This window comes from Talpa europaea, assembly GCF_964194135.1.
Source record: "Talpa europaea genome assembly, chromosome: 15".
NCBI lineage: Eukaryota > Metazoa > Chordata > Mammalia > Eulipotyphla > Talpidae > Talpa > Talpa europaea.
In genome coordinates, this window is record NC_140083.1 from 621,648 (window position 1) to 638,265 (window position 16,618).

The 16,618-nt window shown below is 74.1% G+C and overlaps 1 protein-coding gene across 1 annotated transcript in view; it reads right to left on the reverse strand.

Annotated features, from left to right (window-relative positions):
- Positions 1–14,152, reverse strand: part of TAFA5 (TAFA chemokine like family member 5) — a gene marked incomplete at its 5' end in the record, with an annotated part of 54,801 nt that extends 40,649 nt beyond the window's left edge. Inside the window, one exon of the mRNA XM_084254513.1 lies at positions 14,041–14,152. Coding sequence (XP_084110639.1) covers positions 14,041–14,152 — 112 coding nt within the window. The remainder of the gene's footprint in view (positions 1–14,040) is intronic.
- Positions 14,153–16,618: the final 2,466 nt, after the last annotated feature.

The following is a 16,618-nucleotide window of genomic DNA, read 5'->3' on the forward strand; positions in this document are numbered from 1 at the left end:
CTGCTGCCCCCCGCCATGTCCCCGCCCACTGGCCACTGGCCGGATGGGCGCGGCCGGGGCGGGGCTGGGCGGCCGCAGCGCCTCCCTCGGGTTCTCCAACACACACACCCGCCCGCCGCAGGACGAGAAAGTTGGGAAGTGATGACATAAGATTAGAGGCAGAGAAATCACTTCAGAAATGACAAGGACGACCGACGTTGCCGCCGCTCAGATGCCAGCCCCTCGCGCTCCATGTCATCGCTAATTTCCTAACGACACATTCCAGAAACAAAGCAAAACAAAAGAACCATCAACTCAGCGTTTAGAACAACATATTTTGACAGCATATTTTAAAACCGGCTCCCGCTCCCGAGGAAGCGCCGCCTCGCAATCTCCCGGGCTATTCAGGACACACCAGCGTGATTGTCTCATTCTTCTCGCGGTGAAAGCCCGGATCCGGATCCGGGGGCAGGATGCTCGGGACGCGGCCGGGCCGGACGCTGCCCGCACCCAGCAGGCGCGGCGAGGGGCCCGCACCTTCGGGGGCCGCAGCGGGTCCCCTGGCCGGGACCTGGCCGGGACGCGCCCGCCCCGGAGCCCCGGCCGCTCTGTGCTGGCCACTCGCTTGCTGTCAGAAACGTGGCCGCTGAGAAGGGGAACGTGGCCGCTGAGAAGGGGGACACGGCGGAGCCGTGGCAGTGGGAAGACGGGTCTGGACGCCCACGTGACCCCAACGCCTGGCGAGGCCACGAGCAGCAGTCCACGGGGCAGGACTGGATGGGGCCGATGCCCGGGGTGCTGGCAAGCGTTGGCAGAGGCACCCGCACTAGGTCTGAGACGCGCCCGCCCCAGGCCCACGGCCGACGCGCTGACCGTCAGACACACCCCCACCCGACGCCACCCAGACCACGGCCCGTGGTGGGCAGGGTCGGACTCACGAGACGAGGGGCCCAGGGCCCCTGAACTCCCACTCCGGGGCAGCTCAGGGCAGCTCGGCGCTGCCGGGGATGGGGTGAGGGCGATGGCAAGGAGCAGCCACAGAGAGGCAGGGGCAGGGGGAGAGACCCCTGGGGGCCCGCGCCCAACAGGCCTGGGGCTGCCCGGAACCGGAGCTCTGTTTCTGGAAGTTTCCCTCCAAGGGCGTCTCCGCAGTCCCTCTGCGGCTGAGCCCGGGTTCTCTTCCCGCGGGCCCAGCGCCCCCTCCGCCCCTTGCCGTGACGCCGGATGTGGCTGGGCCTCGTGTTGGCACAGGCCGCCCAGGGGAGCTCGCGTGGTCACACGCCCCCCAGCCCTCCAGCCGCTCGGGCCAGGCCCGCGTGTCCAAGCACCGCCCCGCAGACACGCCCGGAGGCCGAGGCCCGAAGGAGTCTCTTGTTTCACGCCGCGGGCTCTGCGCCGACCTGCGCGGGTGGGGCTCTCGCGCTCCCTGTGGCTCCGGGGACACCACCCATCAGCACGCAGGGGCGTGGGACCCTCAGGGCCGAGGCGGGCGGCAGCCACGGGCTCGGGACCCTGTCTCGGCCTCGGCCCGACGCCCTCCATCCCTCGCTGTTGCCGCTGCGGAATCAGACGTGCCCAGGCCGGGAGGGGCTCCCGAGAGCGGCGCCCTCTAAGGTGCCCAGATGCGCGGAGACGCAGCCACAGGGCGGCCGTCCCTGGGCGGGGGGCCTGGGAATCCGGTTCAGCCTCTCGGCCCCGGAGCCCGGCTGCAGCGGCACGAGGAATCACCGGGCAATGGATTTCCAAAGACCCGTCCAGGCGCCCCTGTGAACAGACGCCCCGCCTTGGGGGCCTGCCCCGCCTCCCCCCGCCCCAGCTGGGGAGCGGGACCTCGAGGCCTGCCGCGCCCACCCCCCAGCCCCGCCAGCCCCGCCGCTCTTGCGGGGTCTCCGGCACAGGCAGCCAGTCCTCGGGGGCCGTCCCGGTCTGGGGCCTTACGCTGTCCTTGAGCCCTGACCTGCCCACCTCCTGGGTCCTCAGGTTCTCCCCACCGGTCATGGGCACAGGCAGGACCCTGTGCCCACCCCCAATAGCCAGCGTGGCCCCAGACCGGACAGGCCAGCCAGCCCCACTAGTCTCACGGCCTGGGGGGTTGGGGGGATTCTCAGCAAACCCCTCTCTTGGGAGAGCCTCGCTGCCCGCTGGTGGCCGGGAGTATCCTTCACTCTCGCTCCCTCTTGTAACAAACCTGCCCTTCTGGACCCACCAGTGTCTCTGCCGTGGGGAGACTTGCTGGGACTCGCCGGTGCCGCTGAGAGGGGGGCTCTGGGGAAGCCTTTCCCAGGGTGAACCCAAGGACCCCGCTCTCAGAGGGGTCACCTTGCTGACCAGGATGCTGGGAGGAGCCGAAGTGGCTCCCGGGAGGGTCAGGGAAGCTCGGAGCGGGCATGGGCCTGGCCATGGCAACAGGGAACAGCGGGGGCCAGCCGGGAAACGAAGGACAGGGCGGCCGTGCGCATGTCCGCTCCTGGCCCCTCCGCGGCCCACAGGCAGGTGGCCGGCGCGGCCGAGTCCGCTCTGGGGTAAGAAGGCTCCAGGGCCCCTCAGCGCCCGGTGCTCCAGGCCCCTCGCCCCTGCGCAGGGGACGCGCCCACCGTGCCCAGCGTGTCCCGGCATGTCCTCTTGGACAAGGGCCCCGTCGCTGGCCCTGGAGCCTCCAAGGCGACCCCTCCCGCCCAGGAGCATCTGCGGGACCCTCTTTCCGACGGCCACCTTCCGGGGGCAGCCAGTGGATGCCAGCGGGGAGGGTCGTCACCCCGCCAGGAGAGGGGTGTGACCGGCACCCCGGGAGACTGGGGCGAGGGCGGGGCCGAGGCGGACCCACTCTGCGCCTGCGGTGAGGGCTCGGGCGGCGGTGCCCAGCCTGCCCGGGGGCCCCTCGGCAGCCGCTGGAGCCGCGGTCCCTGCTGGGGCAGCTCCGTCCTGCCCGTGCCTGAGAGACAGGCCAGCCCTGGGCGCCGGAGCCAGAGCGGGGTCCCTCCGAGGAAGGCGGGGGGGGGGGTCCGTCTCCCTCAAATATGTAATGAAATTTAAATTGAATCTGGTTTAAAATCATTTACCTTTTGACACCGTGTATCAGTGCGCAGCGCGTCGGCCGCGAAAGCAAATAACCTTCCGAGCAGAATGAAAAATTACTCTGTCTCTTTTGATTTCATGTTAATTTTCAAATTTAAAGTATCCCAGAGCTCCCCGCTTGGGGTCCATCCCTCCGCGCCTGCGGGGCGCTCGGGGGCCCATCTATCCTGGATGCCCTCCTGGCTGTGGGGTGACTGGGCCCGGGGGATGGGCTGCGGGGCGACCAGGGTCCAGGAACAGGCTGAGGGGTGGCCAGACTTGGGGGACGGGCTGTGGGGTGACCGGGCCTTGGGGACGGGCTGTGGGGGGACAGGGTGCAGGGACAGGCTGAGGGGTGGCTGGACTTGGGGGAAGGGCCGCGGGGTGACCAGGATCCAGGGACAGGCTGCGGGTGACAAGGCGCCGGGGGCCGGGCCTGCTGAGCCCGTCTGGCTCTCGGCTCCCACGCGGGCCCAGCCCCAGCCACGGCCGTCCTCAGCTTCCCAGCTCCGGAGGCCGAGGGCAGTGGGTGGCCGGCAGCAGGGCGCGCGGAGGCGGTGCTCCTGACGCCCAGGAAGGCGGGCCCGCCTGAGGCCGTGGCGGGCGTCCAGGGAGGACGTGGGGCCTGGGCCCCCGAGGCTGCTGCTACTTCTTAATTAGTCAGAGTGAACAAAGGGGCTTTCAGTGGCCTCAGCGCGGAACCGTCACGTGGCCGCCCGGCCGGGCCGGAACAGAGTGGGCTTTGCCAGGACCTCGCCCCCACCGGCCAGCCCGGGGAGACGCGGGGTTGGGGGACGGGGGCCCGGAGGGGAAGGGGCCGCTGGCCCGCGCTGGCCGGCAGAGGGGCCCGGCTGAGTCACGCGGTCCAGCCTCAGGCCACCCTGGGGCCTGAACCCGGCGGCTGCGCTCCCCAGCGAGGGGCCCTCCTGGGGACGCAGCCCGGCCCACGGTGGCCCAGGGCCAGGCCCGCACAGAGGCCCCGGATGTCGGTCACCAGCCGCCAGCGCCAGGCCCGGCCCCGGGGGTTTGCTCCCCGCTGCCCCTCCCCAGCTGCACAAGCAGCCCCAGAGGCCCGGAGAGGGATGGACGGGGGCGGCAGAGGGCAGGGCAGGGGGCGCCCCTGGGAGCAGGGCTGTGCGGAGCCCCTGGGCTCAGCACCACGTGGCACGGCAGCCACAGCACCCACAGCGCCCCCTGCAGTGGCTGGACCCTCGGAGTCGGGAGCCGCCGGGCACCTGCTGTCCGCGTCTCCCCCTGAAGTGTCCCAGACCCTCTAGGGGGCGTCCCCATGCCAGGCCCACAGGGTCTCAGCTCCTGCTTCGAAAGGCATGACGGGGCCGCGGGGGGGCAGGCAGTGAGGCTTCCTGGGGGGGGCTTCCTCTCGGGGGTCCCCGCCCCGGGGGCACGCGGCCCCGTGATGCCTGCACGCGTCTCGCCCGCTGTCACGGCGCCTGACCCCGCAGAGGCCGCCCCGCGGCCCGTCCCCTCCGGTCCAGCTGCCGGTGCTGCCTGGTGGCCTCTGCACCAGAGACCCAGCTCCTGCCGCGGGGCCGGGCCGGGGAGAGCCGCGGAGGCGGGCAGCGCCTAGAGGCCTCAGGCCGGACCTGCGCCGTGAACCCTGACAAGGCCGTGGTGGGGAGCGGGGCCGGCCACAGGGGGCCGGAGGAGGCAGGAGCGGCCGGGGCGCCAGGGCAGGAGGGGCTGAGGTATCTGGATGGAGGCCGAGGTTCCAGGACACAGGAGGGTGATGGCCGCAGGGGTCAGGCAGGACCAGGGCCGGGCTCTGCCCTTGCGGCTGGCTGTCCGTCCGAGGGCAGCAGGCCCACACACCTGCCCCAGGCGGGGCCCGTCCTGGCCAGCGGGTCATTTCCGTCCACGGTGTCTCCTCGGGCTCACACCAGCCTGGTCTCCGGCTCCCACTCGCCAGCGTTTGTGAGCTGAGGCCCTGCCGCTGGCTGGCTGGGAGGCCTGTGGCGGGGGGCGGGGGAGCCCTGCTTCGCCCCGTAGACGGAGAGGACAGCGCCAGCCCCTCCTGGTTTGGGGGTGGTTTGTCAAGGCATCGCCCCAGCTGAGTCAGCGGCTGCGAGGGCTGGTTCTGAGCGCTGGCGGGACGTGAGAGCTGCACCCAGAGGGCTTTCCCCTTTTGCCCTGTCTGCCAGGAAGCTCAGAGCTAAGATTCTGGCTTCATTTCAGGGGCTCCCCCAGCGGGCTGCTGACGCCCTGCTGAGATGGCCCAAGATGGGGAGGGCGTCCCCCCTCTGCCAGCACCAGCCCCGCAGGCACGAAGGGTGTCCTGCGGCCCCGTCGGTGGAAGGGGAGCACTCCCCGCGTGCAGGGCTGCAGGGAGCAGAGCTGCAGCCCGGCTTGCACCTCCACAGACCCCAGGGAGGGGGCGAGCCCCCGTGGGGGCCAGGGGAGCCCAGACCAGGGTGGGGGACGCCCCGACTACAAGGACTCCGCAGCCCCACAGCGCAGGTTGCGACGTGGAGGTGCGCTGGCCCCGCTCCGGAGGGGCAGGCCCGACGGCGTCACCCAGCGCCCCTGCCGCCTCCCGGACTCAGCGCACCCTGTCAGGAGCGACAGTTTCGCCGTCTGAGCCCGCGCGCGAGCCGAGGAGGGGCGTGCTGGGCCCTGCCCGGGGTCTGGACGCCGGCACCGGGATGCCAGCAGCAGGCTCTGGCTGTGCAGGGACGGGGAGGTTCCCACCCCCCGAGACCCGCGGTGCCGGGGAGGCCAAGGAAGACAGGGGGGTGGCCCCATCCCCTCCCGCCGGCAGCCCTGGGCCCGGCACGCGGAGGCCGTGGGGCCACAACTGCCCCCCGCCCAGCCTCGAGGGCGAGCGCAGCAACGGAGAAGCCGGTCTTCACGGCCAGTCACTGCCACACCCGGTGCCGCAGCAGGACACGCGTGGGCTCCCCAGCAGCACCCAGCCTGCTGGCGCCGCCCAGGCCAGGCACCCAGCGCAGGGAGCCAGGAGGACTCGGCTCTGAGGGTGGGGGGCGCCCCGTGGCTTGAGGGCTGCTTTTAAAGTCGCCTCGAAAGAAGCCTCTGCGAGATCTGCGGGGCGAGCTGGACCCTGCACACGGCCCTCGTTAAGGCTGCAGCGACAGGGCAGGACGGGCTGCAGCGTCAGGAGACCAGGGTGGCCCGCGTCCGTCCCTTCCTCCAGGAAGCCCTCCCGGGTCAGCTCCCATGTCCACCGGGGAGAAGGGCACGTCAGGAACGTCTGGCATAGCGTCGGCACAGGACCACCCCGTGGGCCGCGCTGGTCAGGCCTGGCTACTCCCCTCGCTCCTGCTGGAGCCTCGCCAGAGCCCCCGCCATCTAGGGGCGCGGCAGGCGGGGCTCCTCCAGCGGGCCGCGGTGTGGCGTGGGCGGGGAAGGGGTGCTCTTGTCCCGCTGCACAGACTGCTGGCGGCACAGACCGGGCACCGTGGAGCTGGGGGCACAGCAGAGCCCCACGCCCGAGGAAGCCGAGAGCACTGCCTGGGCCTCCGGGCGCGCGTGGGAGAACCGAGCTGAGAAAGGGCTTTTCTGTAGGCCTGGGGGTGCTCAGCCGGCCCCAAGGGCATTTCCAACACGGTCACCGGGACCTTGTGAACGGTCAGGGGCTGGACACAAGCACAGGCCTCTTGGTGCACAAGCAGCTGCAGGAGGGCGGGCCCCGTCCAGGCCGCAGCGTGTCGGCCTCCTGGAGAGCGGGCCCCAAACCCGTCTCCTGAGCCAAAGCCTGGCCGGCTCTGCGATCCCCGCAGGGGCCGCCGGCTGCGCGGTCTGCAGGGGCGGAGGGTGGACAGCGCCGTCGCGGCCCCGGGCTCCCGCTCAGGGTCTGTGCTGCCCGGCCCCACGGCTCGCACGTCCACCTCCCAGACCCGGCACGCCTGGGTCGTGGCCAGAGTGTTCCCGAGGGCAGGGCGGCGCTGCGGGGCCAGGACACTCCTGGAAGCACCCCCGGGAGGACGGCCCCGCAGCGTGAGGCGCATGGGCCGCTGCGTTGTCTGACCCGGCCCGCCGCGGGCTGGAAGGACGGCCACGGGGGACCCCGAGTCCCAGAGCAGACTCAAGCCCTGGCCGTGACAGCCGCAGGCCCCCAGCCCCGGCCTCGCCGGGAAGGCCTCGGGTGTGGCAAAGCCGGGGGCCGGCCGGGGCCAGCAAGCGGGGGCACAGGAGGGGCCCAGCCTGCTCCCCAGCTGCCTCCGCGGCCTGCCCCGGCCCGCCCCTCCTGTGGCTGGTGGGCTGGGACGTCGCCGCAGGCCCCTCCCCCAGGCAGGTGGACACAGCTGGCTGGGCGCGTGAGGAGCGGGCGCCAGGGTGCTGGCCGTGGACTCTGGGGCGACGGCGCCCTGGGCACAGACGCTGAGGCCCTCACATGGAGCCTGTGTGGTTTGGGTCAACCCGGTGCCGTGCGGCCTGGGCTCAGCGGAGCGCGTGACGCCTGCTGGAGAGGCCGCCGCACTCGGCCAGGACCACCGGGAGGACAGGGCAGGCGCGGCCCCGGGCGAGGGGAGTGGCCTCCAGCACCTGCCCAGCTCCCGTGGGCCTCCAGGCAGACCAAGGAGTCCTCCTGGCGCCTGGCACCCCCTGAGCCCGGAGACCCAGCCAGGCCAGCACAGCCCACCCCGGAACACGGCCTCGGCCCGCGGGCCCCCTGGCCGCCGGCTCTGCTGCTGCCCGCACCCGCGGGGCCTGTGGAAGCAGAGGCCCTCGCTCCGTCACGTGGCCTGTGCCCACCTCACACCGGCACCCCACTGAGAAGTCCCAGCCACTCCTGACATTGGCGGCGGCGGCCCGAGGTGGGCAGGCAGGGCTGGTCTGCCGGTCTGGAGCCGGATCCCACCCCCGAGAGGGCAGATGCCAGGGGGACAGCGCCCAGGGAAGGCCCTGCACCCACACAGGCCTCCTCCTTCCTTCCAGGAGGGCAGCTGCTGCCCGGTGCCACCCCCCCGCCCCGTGCACTGGGGCCAGCCCACCCCGTCAGGCTCCCAGACACGGTGGGCGGTGGCGGCGGGAGGCCGCACGGGTGACCGCTTCCCTGTGAGCGCTGCCATCCGGCCACGCCTGCTGTCGTGGGCAGTGCTGTTGGGTCCCCGACGCGGCCAGGGAAGCGGGCTGGGCGGCCAGCCTCCTGGCCTCCTGTGCTGCTGCCCCTGACAGAGACCGCTGGGTCACTGCCCGTCTGCAAACGCCGGCCCTGGGCCCCACTGTGGGAGGCACGTCACCCCGCGGTGCAGCTGGGGAAGCAGATGCTGTCAGCGGGCCTCGAGGGCAGGGCCAGCGGCCAGGGCTGGAGCTGCTCCGTGGCCCCGGGGGCTCTGGGAGCGAGATCCGGGCCCTGCCAACCTCTAGGTGCCGCCCCGCTCTTGCCCAAAGTCCACACCGAGCAGACATCGGCACCTGCCTCGGGAGACCGAGGCCCCAAAGGGGACAGTCAGGAGGATGCGTGCCGTGGTCAGTGTGCACGAGGGGCCGGCGCCATGGACAGGAACTCCGGGACCAGGAGGGGAGCCCCAGCACCGGGGGAGCCCAGGCCCGCCCACATGGGGTGAGGGCTGCCTCCATGGCCCTGCAGCCCCCGGTTCAGAGCCAACTAACGAGGGAAACCTGCGGGCACCATCCCATCAGGGACCCCGTGACTCACCACATGGGGCATCTCTGGACTCAGAGGGGACACAGGGCCGGGGGCCGGGGGAGACTCAAGACACGCTTGAGCCCGGGGTGAACAAGGGGCAGGCTGGGCTGGGGTGCAGGGCCTGCACGGTGTGGGGGCTCAGGAGCTGCACTTTCGGGGCTGTGGCCAGAAGCAGCCGCCGATCCCTGTGGGTGCGCAGAGTGACGCCCATCCCCGCCGCCCCAGGACCAGGACAGCTCTGCTTTTGCCCCAAAAAGAGAGGGAGCCAGACGCCCCGACATGGCTGGAACCGGTCAACGATGCTGGGGCAGGTGGGGCCCCAGGAGAGGGGCCGGGAGGGAGGGGCACCGGGAAGGAGCCCAGGCGGCACGCAGGACAAGAGCAGCTGCCCACCAGGAAGCCCCGCAGGTGCTGGGCGCTGACCTGGCTCCCTCCCTCCCTCTGTGGACGGCTTCGGGCCAGCGGGGCCCAGGGACGAGGCAGGGGCCAGAGGGCACTCTGGAGGTGGGCCGGGGTCCCGCCAGTGGGACTGAACCCAGGGCAGCCTCTCCCCAGCCCGGGGCCTGGCTGCTGACGGCAGAACTCTGCAGAGTGAGAGGCGCCAACAAAATCTGTTTCAGTGGCCTCTAGACACCCCAGAAATCTTGAATCACATGTAGGGGGTCGGCCCCTCTTGGGGAGGGAGGAGTGGCAGGTGGGTGGGCGTCCGGGCCAGCGGGACAGGCTCTGGGCCCCGGCCGCCCGGCCCACGCCACAGTCAGACGGAGGGAGAGGCTGCCAGCGGCGCCCGCGGACACACCGCCTCCCCGGCAGCCTCCCTCCGCGCGGCCCGCGGCGCTGTGGGCACGTGGATGCTGGGGCCGGGGACGCAGGTCGCGGTCCCGGCCCCACAGCGGTCCTGGGCCCCCACCGCGCCCGGGGCCAGAGGACCGGAGACGCCGGGGCAGGTGCCGCGGCGTGGACGGGCCCCGGCGAGGGTCTGGCTCGAGCAGGCTGCTGGCCGCGCTCGTCTGCCCGCAGGACGGGCATCACGGGCTGGAGCCACCCCTGGTGGCGCCCAGGGTGCGGGGACTCCTGGCATCGGGGGGGTCAGAGATGCTTCTGAGCACCCCAAGGCCCGACAGCCCCACCAGCCGGCAGCCCAGCCTGGGTGTCCGCGCCGGGGGGCGGGTGGGCGCCCTGGACGCGCCGTCTTGGGGGAGGTGTGGCACCTGGGCGGGAGCCGGGGAGCAGCGCGGGCAGGGCTGACACCGGGCCCCGGCTCACCCAGGGGGGACCCAGGGCTCACCCAGGGGCGCCCCGCGCCCGCCTCCCGTCAGGAGACGCCGCCAACAGCCGGGCCGACCGGGCGCGTCGGGGCTGCTCACCGGGCGCGCCAGCCCGGCCGCCAAGACCCCCCCCCCCCGCCCGGGGCGCCCGCAGCTGTAGCCGCACCCCGTTACAGGGCTCACCCGGCCCGCGCCGCCTCAGCCCCGCCCACGCCCCACTGACCACGCCCATCATCTAGCCCCGCCCACACAGCAATCAGCCCCGCCCACCCTAAGCTTTAGCCCCGCCCCATCATTGAGCCCCGCCCCCCGCATCCTTGAGCCCCGCCCACCGCATCCTTGAGCCCCGCCCACCACATCCTTGAGCCCCGCCCCCGGCCTTCCGCTGGGGGGGGCGCCCTGGGCAGCGGGAGTGGACGCGGCGCCCCCAGGGGCTCCGTGCCTGGAAGGCCCCGCCGGCAGCTTCCTGGAGGAGGCGGCGCTCCAGCCCGGCCCTGGGCCCTTCCTGCCCCCCGGCCTCGGGGCGCGGGTCACCGGGCCTGGGCGGGGGCGCGGGGCGGGGGCGCTCCAGGGCGCGGCAGCCTCGGGGCGTAGCTGGCCTCCGGGGGGCCAGAGGGCCAGCGCCGCCTGCTCCCCCGGGCGCGGTGGGGGCCGCGCACCCGCGGCCTCGCTGCCCACCCGGCGTCCGCGCGCTGGGGCCGCGGGGAGCCGAGCCCGCGCCTGCCCGCCGGCCCGGGGCGCCCCCCCCCATTGACTCCGCAGCCCCAGGCCCCCCGCGCCGCTGCGGAGCCGTGTAAAGAAATGGGGGCGTTAATGTTTTGCTTTTCTTGCCTTTTCTAGAGCCGCATTATCATCACATCCCCGTAATTACACCATGGAAGTCACCTGCGAGCAGCCACGCCGCAAAGCTGACCTCCACATTTCCCTCCCGCACGCCGAGCGGGGTCCCCGGGCGCCCCCAGGGACACCCCAGCTCAGCCTCCCAGCAGGGCGGCGGGCGGGGTGGGGGCTGGCCGCTCCACGAGGCCTCCTCCGCCAGGACCCGGCCCGAGCCCCTCGGGGGACACGCAGGCCCCTGCCCGGCTGACCCCTCGGGCGCGGCTCGCAGCCCAGCCGGGCGCGTGTTGCCGGGGCGGGAGGAACACGCCCCTCCCGGCCCGAGACCCCCACGGCCGCGCAGGGGAGGGACGCGGTCCGGAGCGGCCGAGTGGCCCGGCAGCGGCTCTCCCGCCCGCCTCGCCGGACCCCAACGCGACGTGTGAGCAGCGGGAAGTGGCCTTCTCTACTCTCTCCCAGATAGGCGCTAGACTGTTTGTCCAGGGCGCCCACGGCGGCCACGGCGGCCGCGCTCGGTTAGTGTCCTAATGGATTAAAAACAATTTGCAAGTTGTTTATAATTTCTTCCCATCCTTGGAGCCGAGGCCGGAGATTCAGCTGAAAGACGCAGCTCCCTGTCCAGGGGGTTCGTTGAAAGAAAGAAACTCCCCGTGGAAGGCAGCGCACGAGCCCCCCGCCCCCCGCCCCCCGCCCCCCCGCTCCTGGTTTGCGCGAAACCAGACTTTCCTCCCACCCCCCACACGCCGGGGCACCTGTTCACCGCGGGCACTCGGCCGCCCTCCGGCCCCATCAGAGTCGGGGCTCCCCCACGCCTGCCTTCAGCCTCAGCCAGCGCGCCGTCAGCCAGCCTGGAAAGCGGCTTTGGGGTGCTGCCCAGCCCCGCCCCGCCAGCCGGGCCGCAGCGTCCGGGGCCAGAGGCCTCTGCCCTGAGCGGCTAGGGGGGGCCTCTCCAGGCCGCAACAGGGGCGTCCCCAGACCAGGCCAGGAGGTGCAACTTTCTCCTCCTCCCCCCGCGTCCCCGTCCACTCCTCCCGCAGCACCCGGCCCGCTGTCCAGGGGCGCACAGGTCGGGGAGGGCCGGCCGGGGAGGGCCAGCGGCCGCTGCCCGGGGCTTCCTGGCCTCTCCCGCAGGAGGAAGGGACAGGCGGTGTCTCTATAGCAACAAAGCTAATTGGCGCCTGCAGGTCGCTCTCCTGCCAGCCGGTGGCGCCCGACCCCTGTGCTGGGAGCCCCCCAACCCCCTTCTGGGGGGCTCCAGGCGGCGGGCAGCCGGCAGGGAAAGCAGGGCAGGACCAGCCCTGTCCAGCGGCCAGCAGCACTGCCCCGCTGCCGGGGCGCGCGGACGGAGCCGGCGGGGACGGTGCGGGGCGGCGCCCGCTGTGCCCCTAATGAACACGACACATAGACCTGCCTCACCACACAGCGAGGACGCTGCGGGCACCCCGGCCCCGAGGGTCACGGGAGCCACGCGCCCGCGGGGTGCAGCCGCGCTCCCTGCGGCCGGGGCCGGGGCACGGCAGGGCGGCCCCGCTCGGGTGTGATTTGCTTTATCCTTTCCAGAAGAGCGAGCCGCTTCTCGGGCGCTGTGCGGAGCCGCGAATCACTATTACGCCTGTTTTGTCTCGGCGACGCGTCTTAATTTCTCCAGCGCGTCCCTGGCGTCCTGGGCTTGTCCGGAGACGCCATCTCAATGCCAGTGACTCCTCGTACGTAGCGTGGAGATTTGGCGACCCGGCCGCGGGGCCGCCCCGCCGTCCTGGGGGAGACGCCTGCGCCGCCGGCCGCGTGTGGCAGAAGCGCCGTTTCGGGCGCCGGGGCCTCCTCGCGGCGCCTGGCGTCAGGGGGCCTTGGCTTCCACGTGCGTCCTGTCGGCAGCCGCACCCCACCGACGGGTGCAGGCCGGAGGGGCCGGCTGAAGATCCGGGTGAGGGTGGCCTCGCGGGCAGGGCAGTGGGGGCAGCCTGGGTGTGGGGTGTGAGGTTGCGGGGTGGGGTCAGGACCCAACCACACTCATCCCGTCTCCCGCCACAGGGCTGCCCCCTGTGGGGTCTCGGCACGGCCCCAAGGACCAGGCCAGCAGCAGCCCAGGGCTCGGGGGGCTGCTGTCTCCTCCCTAAGCCCGCTGGGGAGCCCCTCGGGGTGCCCAGAAGCCTGTGCACCTCCTCCCTGCAGCTGGAGTTCGGTGCCTTTGACCCTGCCCACGCCGGCCGGGGCTCGCCGGGGACGTCAGCCAAGCCCAGGCCTGGGGCACCCCGCCTGGCGGTGCCCGCCCGCGCCCCGACCCCTGCCCACCCAGGGCCGCCGCCCGAGCAGCGATTCAGGGGCAGGACCGAGCCGGCCAAGCAGGCGGACGGGCCGTGGGCTTCCCTCCGGGCGGCCGTCCCGGGCCGGGCCTGTCCCGCTGTGCTCGCCCGAGCAGGGACGCCTGGGCCGGAGGCCGCGCTGGAGCAGGTGCTGGCGAGCCCGGCGCTGGCTGCCTTTGGGGGCGGGGGCGGGTGAAGGATCCACGTTCCCCACCTCGCCGGGCCGCCCTCCATGACAGGTGCGCCCAGCGCCGGCCCTTCCGCCCGCGGGCTCGGAGGGGCCCAGCAGCCGCTGCCAGGAGGCCGGCGGCCGGCCAGCCGGTGCTGCCAAGGACGCGCCACTCCCCGCCCGCCCAGCCAGCTGCCCGCCGTGCCCGGCACTGACCGGCGCGCGCCCCAGTCCCGGCTGTGCGGGGACCGACCCCCCATCGCGGCGCTGCCGGCCCCGGGCTCAGCGCACTTGCCCCGCCCGGCCCGGCGCCGGCCTGGTCAGGTCCCCGCGCCGCGGCCACCGGCCGGAGCCTGTGCCCGGGGCGCCCGCCGGCCCGGCCCGGCCCGCGCCAGACCCGGGTCCCGGCGCGTCTCCGGCCGCCGCGGCAGGCGGCTCGGCGGGTCCCGCAGGCGCCACCTCGCGCCCCCGGACAGCGGCCGGGGCTCCTCGCGGGCACCAGCCTGGGCGCGGACCCCCCCCCCGGCCCCCCGGCGCCCGCCCCGCGCCCCGGCCCCGCGGGGGTGTCGCCCCCAGCCCCGGCCCCAGCCCCGCGCCCCGGCCCCGCGCCCCGGCCCCGCCGCCTCCGGAGCGCGCGGCTCGGCGGGGAGCGGCGGGCGGGCCGGGCGCCGGGCCGGCCATTCCGCGCAGGGACGCGCCGCCACCGGGCCTGGCGCGGGCGGCGGGCCGGGCCGGGCCGGGCCGGGCCGGGCCGGGCCGGGTCCCCGCGGCGGCCCGCCCCCCGCCGCGCCCCGCACTCACCGCAGTAGGCGACGAGCAGCCCGGCCAGGATCACGAGCGCCCAGAAAGTTGAGGACATGCCGGGCAGCGCGGGCGCATCCTGCCGGCGGCCGGAGCGCGGCGATGGCGCCATGGAGCCGGCCCGGCGGGGCAGCGCGTCTCAGCGGCCGGCCCTGCCCGCGCCCCCGCGCCGGCCTCCACGTGCGGGCCCCGCGCGCGCCATCCCCGCCGCCGCCCGCGCCGCCGCCGCCCGCCGCCCGCGCCCGCGCCCCCGCCCGCCGCCCGCCCGCCGCCCGCGCCCCCGCGCCCGGGGGGAGGCGGCCGCGGCCCCGGCGCCGGCTGCGCGCGCCCGCCCGCCCAGGCGAGCACGCGCCCGGCGCGCGCCCGACGCCGCGGGGCCCGCGCCGGCCGGGGACGGGCCAGGGCCGGGAGGGCGAGGGGCGCCGGCGCGCGCGGCCGGGGGGGGGGGGGGGGGGGGGGGCGGCAGCGGCCCCCGCGGGGCGGCCCGGCCGGCTGGAAGTTGGCGGCGGCGGGGACCCCGTGGGCCGGGGCCCGCGCAGGACCCCGGGTGCTGTCCCGGGCAGCCCCTGGCCCGCCGCGGCCTGCCCTGCCGGCCCCGGCCCCCGCGCCGGGGCGCCCCTCGGCCTCACCCGCAAGCCCGGCGCCTGGGGCTGCAGGGGGAGGGAGGCGGCCGAGGTCGCCCCCGCCCCCCCGACCGCCCCTCCAGATGGCTGTGCGGGCGCCGCTCGCTGCCCCCCTCGCGCCTGGCACCGCCGCGGCCCCGGCATGGGGGGCCGAGGCCCCAGCGGTCTTGGGGTCCCGGGGACCCTTTCCAAGGAGGCGCTAGAGGGCCCGGCGCTGGCCTGACGGACGGGCGGGGAGATGCACGCACACACGCACACACACACATGCACACACCCGCACACATGCACGCCACAGTCTAGATACACGCATGCAAGCAACACAGGTGCGCACGCCCACACACGCATGCACACGCCCACACACGCATGCACACGCCCACACACGCATGCACACGCCCACACGTGCATGCACCCATACTATCCACACACACGCCATGTCCTCATGCATCCGCACACAGCACGCACAACACACTACACGCGCACGTGGTAACCACACATGTGTGCAGCGCTCTGCCCTGCCCGTACACGGCCCTGTTGCACGCCAGGCAAGCCCGCCTCTGCACGCAGCACACAGTCCCCGCAGGGGAAGCCCAGGCTGGGGCGCAGGGGCCTCCCGCCCGCGGCGCTGCCTGTGTCCAGCCGGATGTTTCCTCAATGCCTGTGAACCGCAGACCCTTCTTCCTTCTTCCCAGCGGTGGCCCCTGTCCCAGGCTGGCAGGGGTGGCGGCTGCCGAGGCCTGGGGGCACAGGAGCGGGGCCTCTCCGAGGCCCCCACGGGGGCCACGCAGCCTCCGCCACGCCGGCCCTCTGCCTTCCCGCGTCCGCCGCTTTGGCTGTGGCTGTCGGAGGACGGCGCCTCCTGGTGCCCGCAGAGGCGGCCCTTCCTCCGGCCCCGCCGGGTCCTGCTGCGCGGCACGTTCCTCCTGCAGCTTTTACTGAGCACCTACTAGATGCCCAGGTGGGAGGAGGGGACACAGATGCGTCCCTGCCCCCCGAGACCAGGGTGCGGGGGCACGGGGACCGGGGCTGGGGGGCTCCCGGGAGAGAGGCTCCCCGGCCCGCTCGGTGTCATCCACAGGACGCGCAGGCGCGGCGCAGACAGCCCCTAGCGCCCGAGCACCCCAGTCCTCTCCTCCAGCAGCTCCTCCTGAGAAGGCCGCTTGCCCACCCGGTCGTTCTGTGGACGGGAAGTTCCTTTGTCTGAAACCGCCGCTCCAGAGGAAGCGCTGCGCCTGCGGGGGCTGGGGCTGCTGCCCTTCTCGGAGCACCTGAGGGCGGCCGGGTGCCCCGAGCACAGGGCTGCTACGGGGCCGCTTCCTCTCGGGGCAGAGCTGCCGCTCAGGGCGTGACGTGTCCGGGAGGACTCAGGGATGCGTGATAGGGCGGGGAGCTGACCGCCCGTCGTCCCGGGGCGCCCGGGCTGGGCTCTGAACGCGGGGCGGGAGGGTGTGCGGGCAGGCGGCGGGGAGGAGGCCGGGCTCCGGCCAGGTGAGTCCAGCCTCAGGCCAGGACTCTGGCGGGCCAGAGCAGGCCTCCCGGGGCCCCCAGACCGCTGTGGGGCTCTGGGCGCCGAGACTGAGTGCTGGGCCTCACACGGCCCCGCCGGGGTCGGCAGGAGGCGCACGAGGCCGGCCCAGCACCGCCTCTGGCCACGAGCGGAGCCCGGCGGGGCTCGCAGGGGCTCTGGCTGCGGCGGCTCCCGCTGGGGAAAGGCGCCGGTGCCTGGAGCCGGGTGGCGGAGCACCTCACCGGTGCGGCTGGAGGAGGGAGAAGGTCGGGGCCCCCCGTGGGCTCAGCCTGACCCGCCCGGAGAGCAGGTGCAGCCCGGCGGCCCCGCCCCCGCCGCTCGGGGCCGGGAGACACCAGGATGGAAACTGAGGGCGAGCAGAGCCCCAGCGCTGTTGCTAGGGAACAGGAAGCTCAGCTCCGCGCCCCACGCACGCCGCGGAGTGACAACT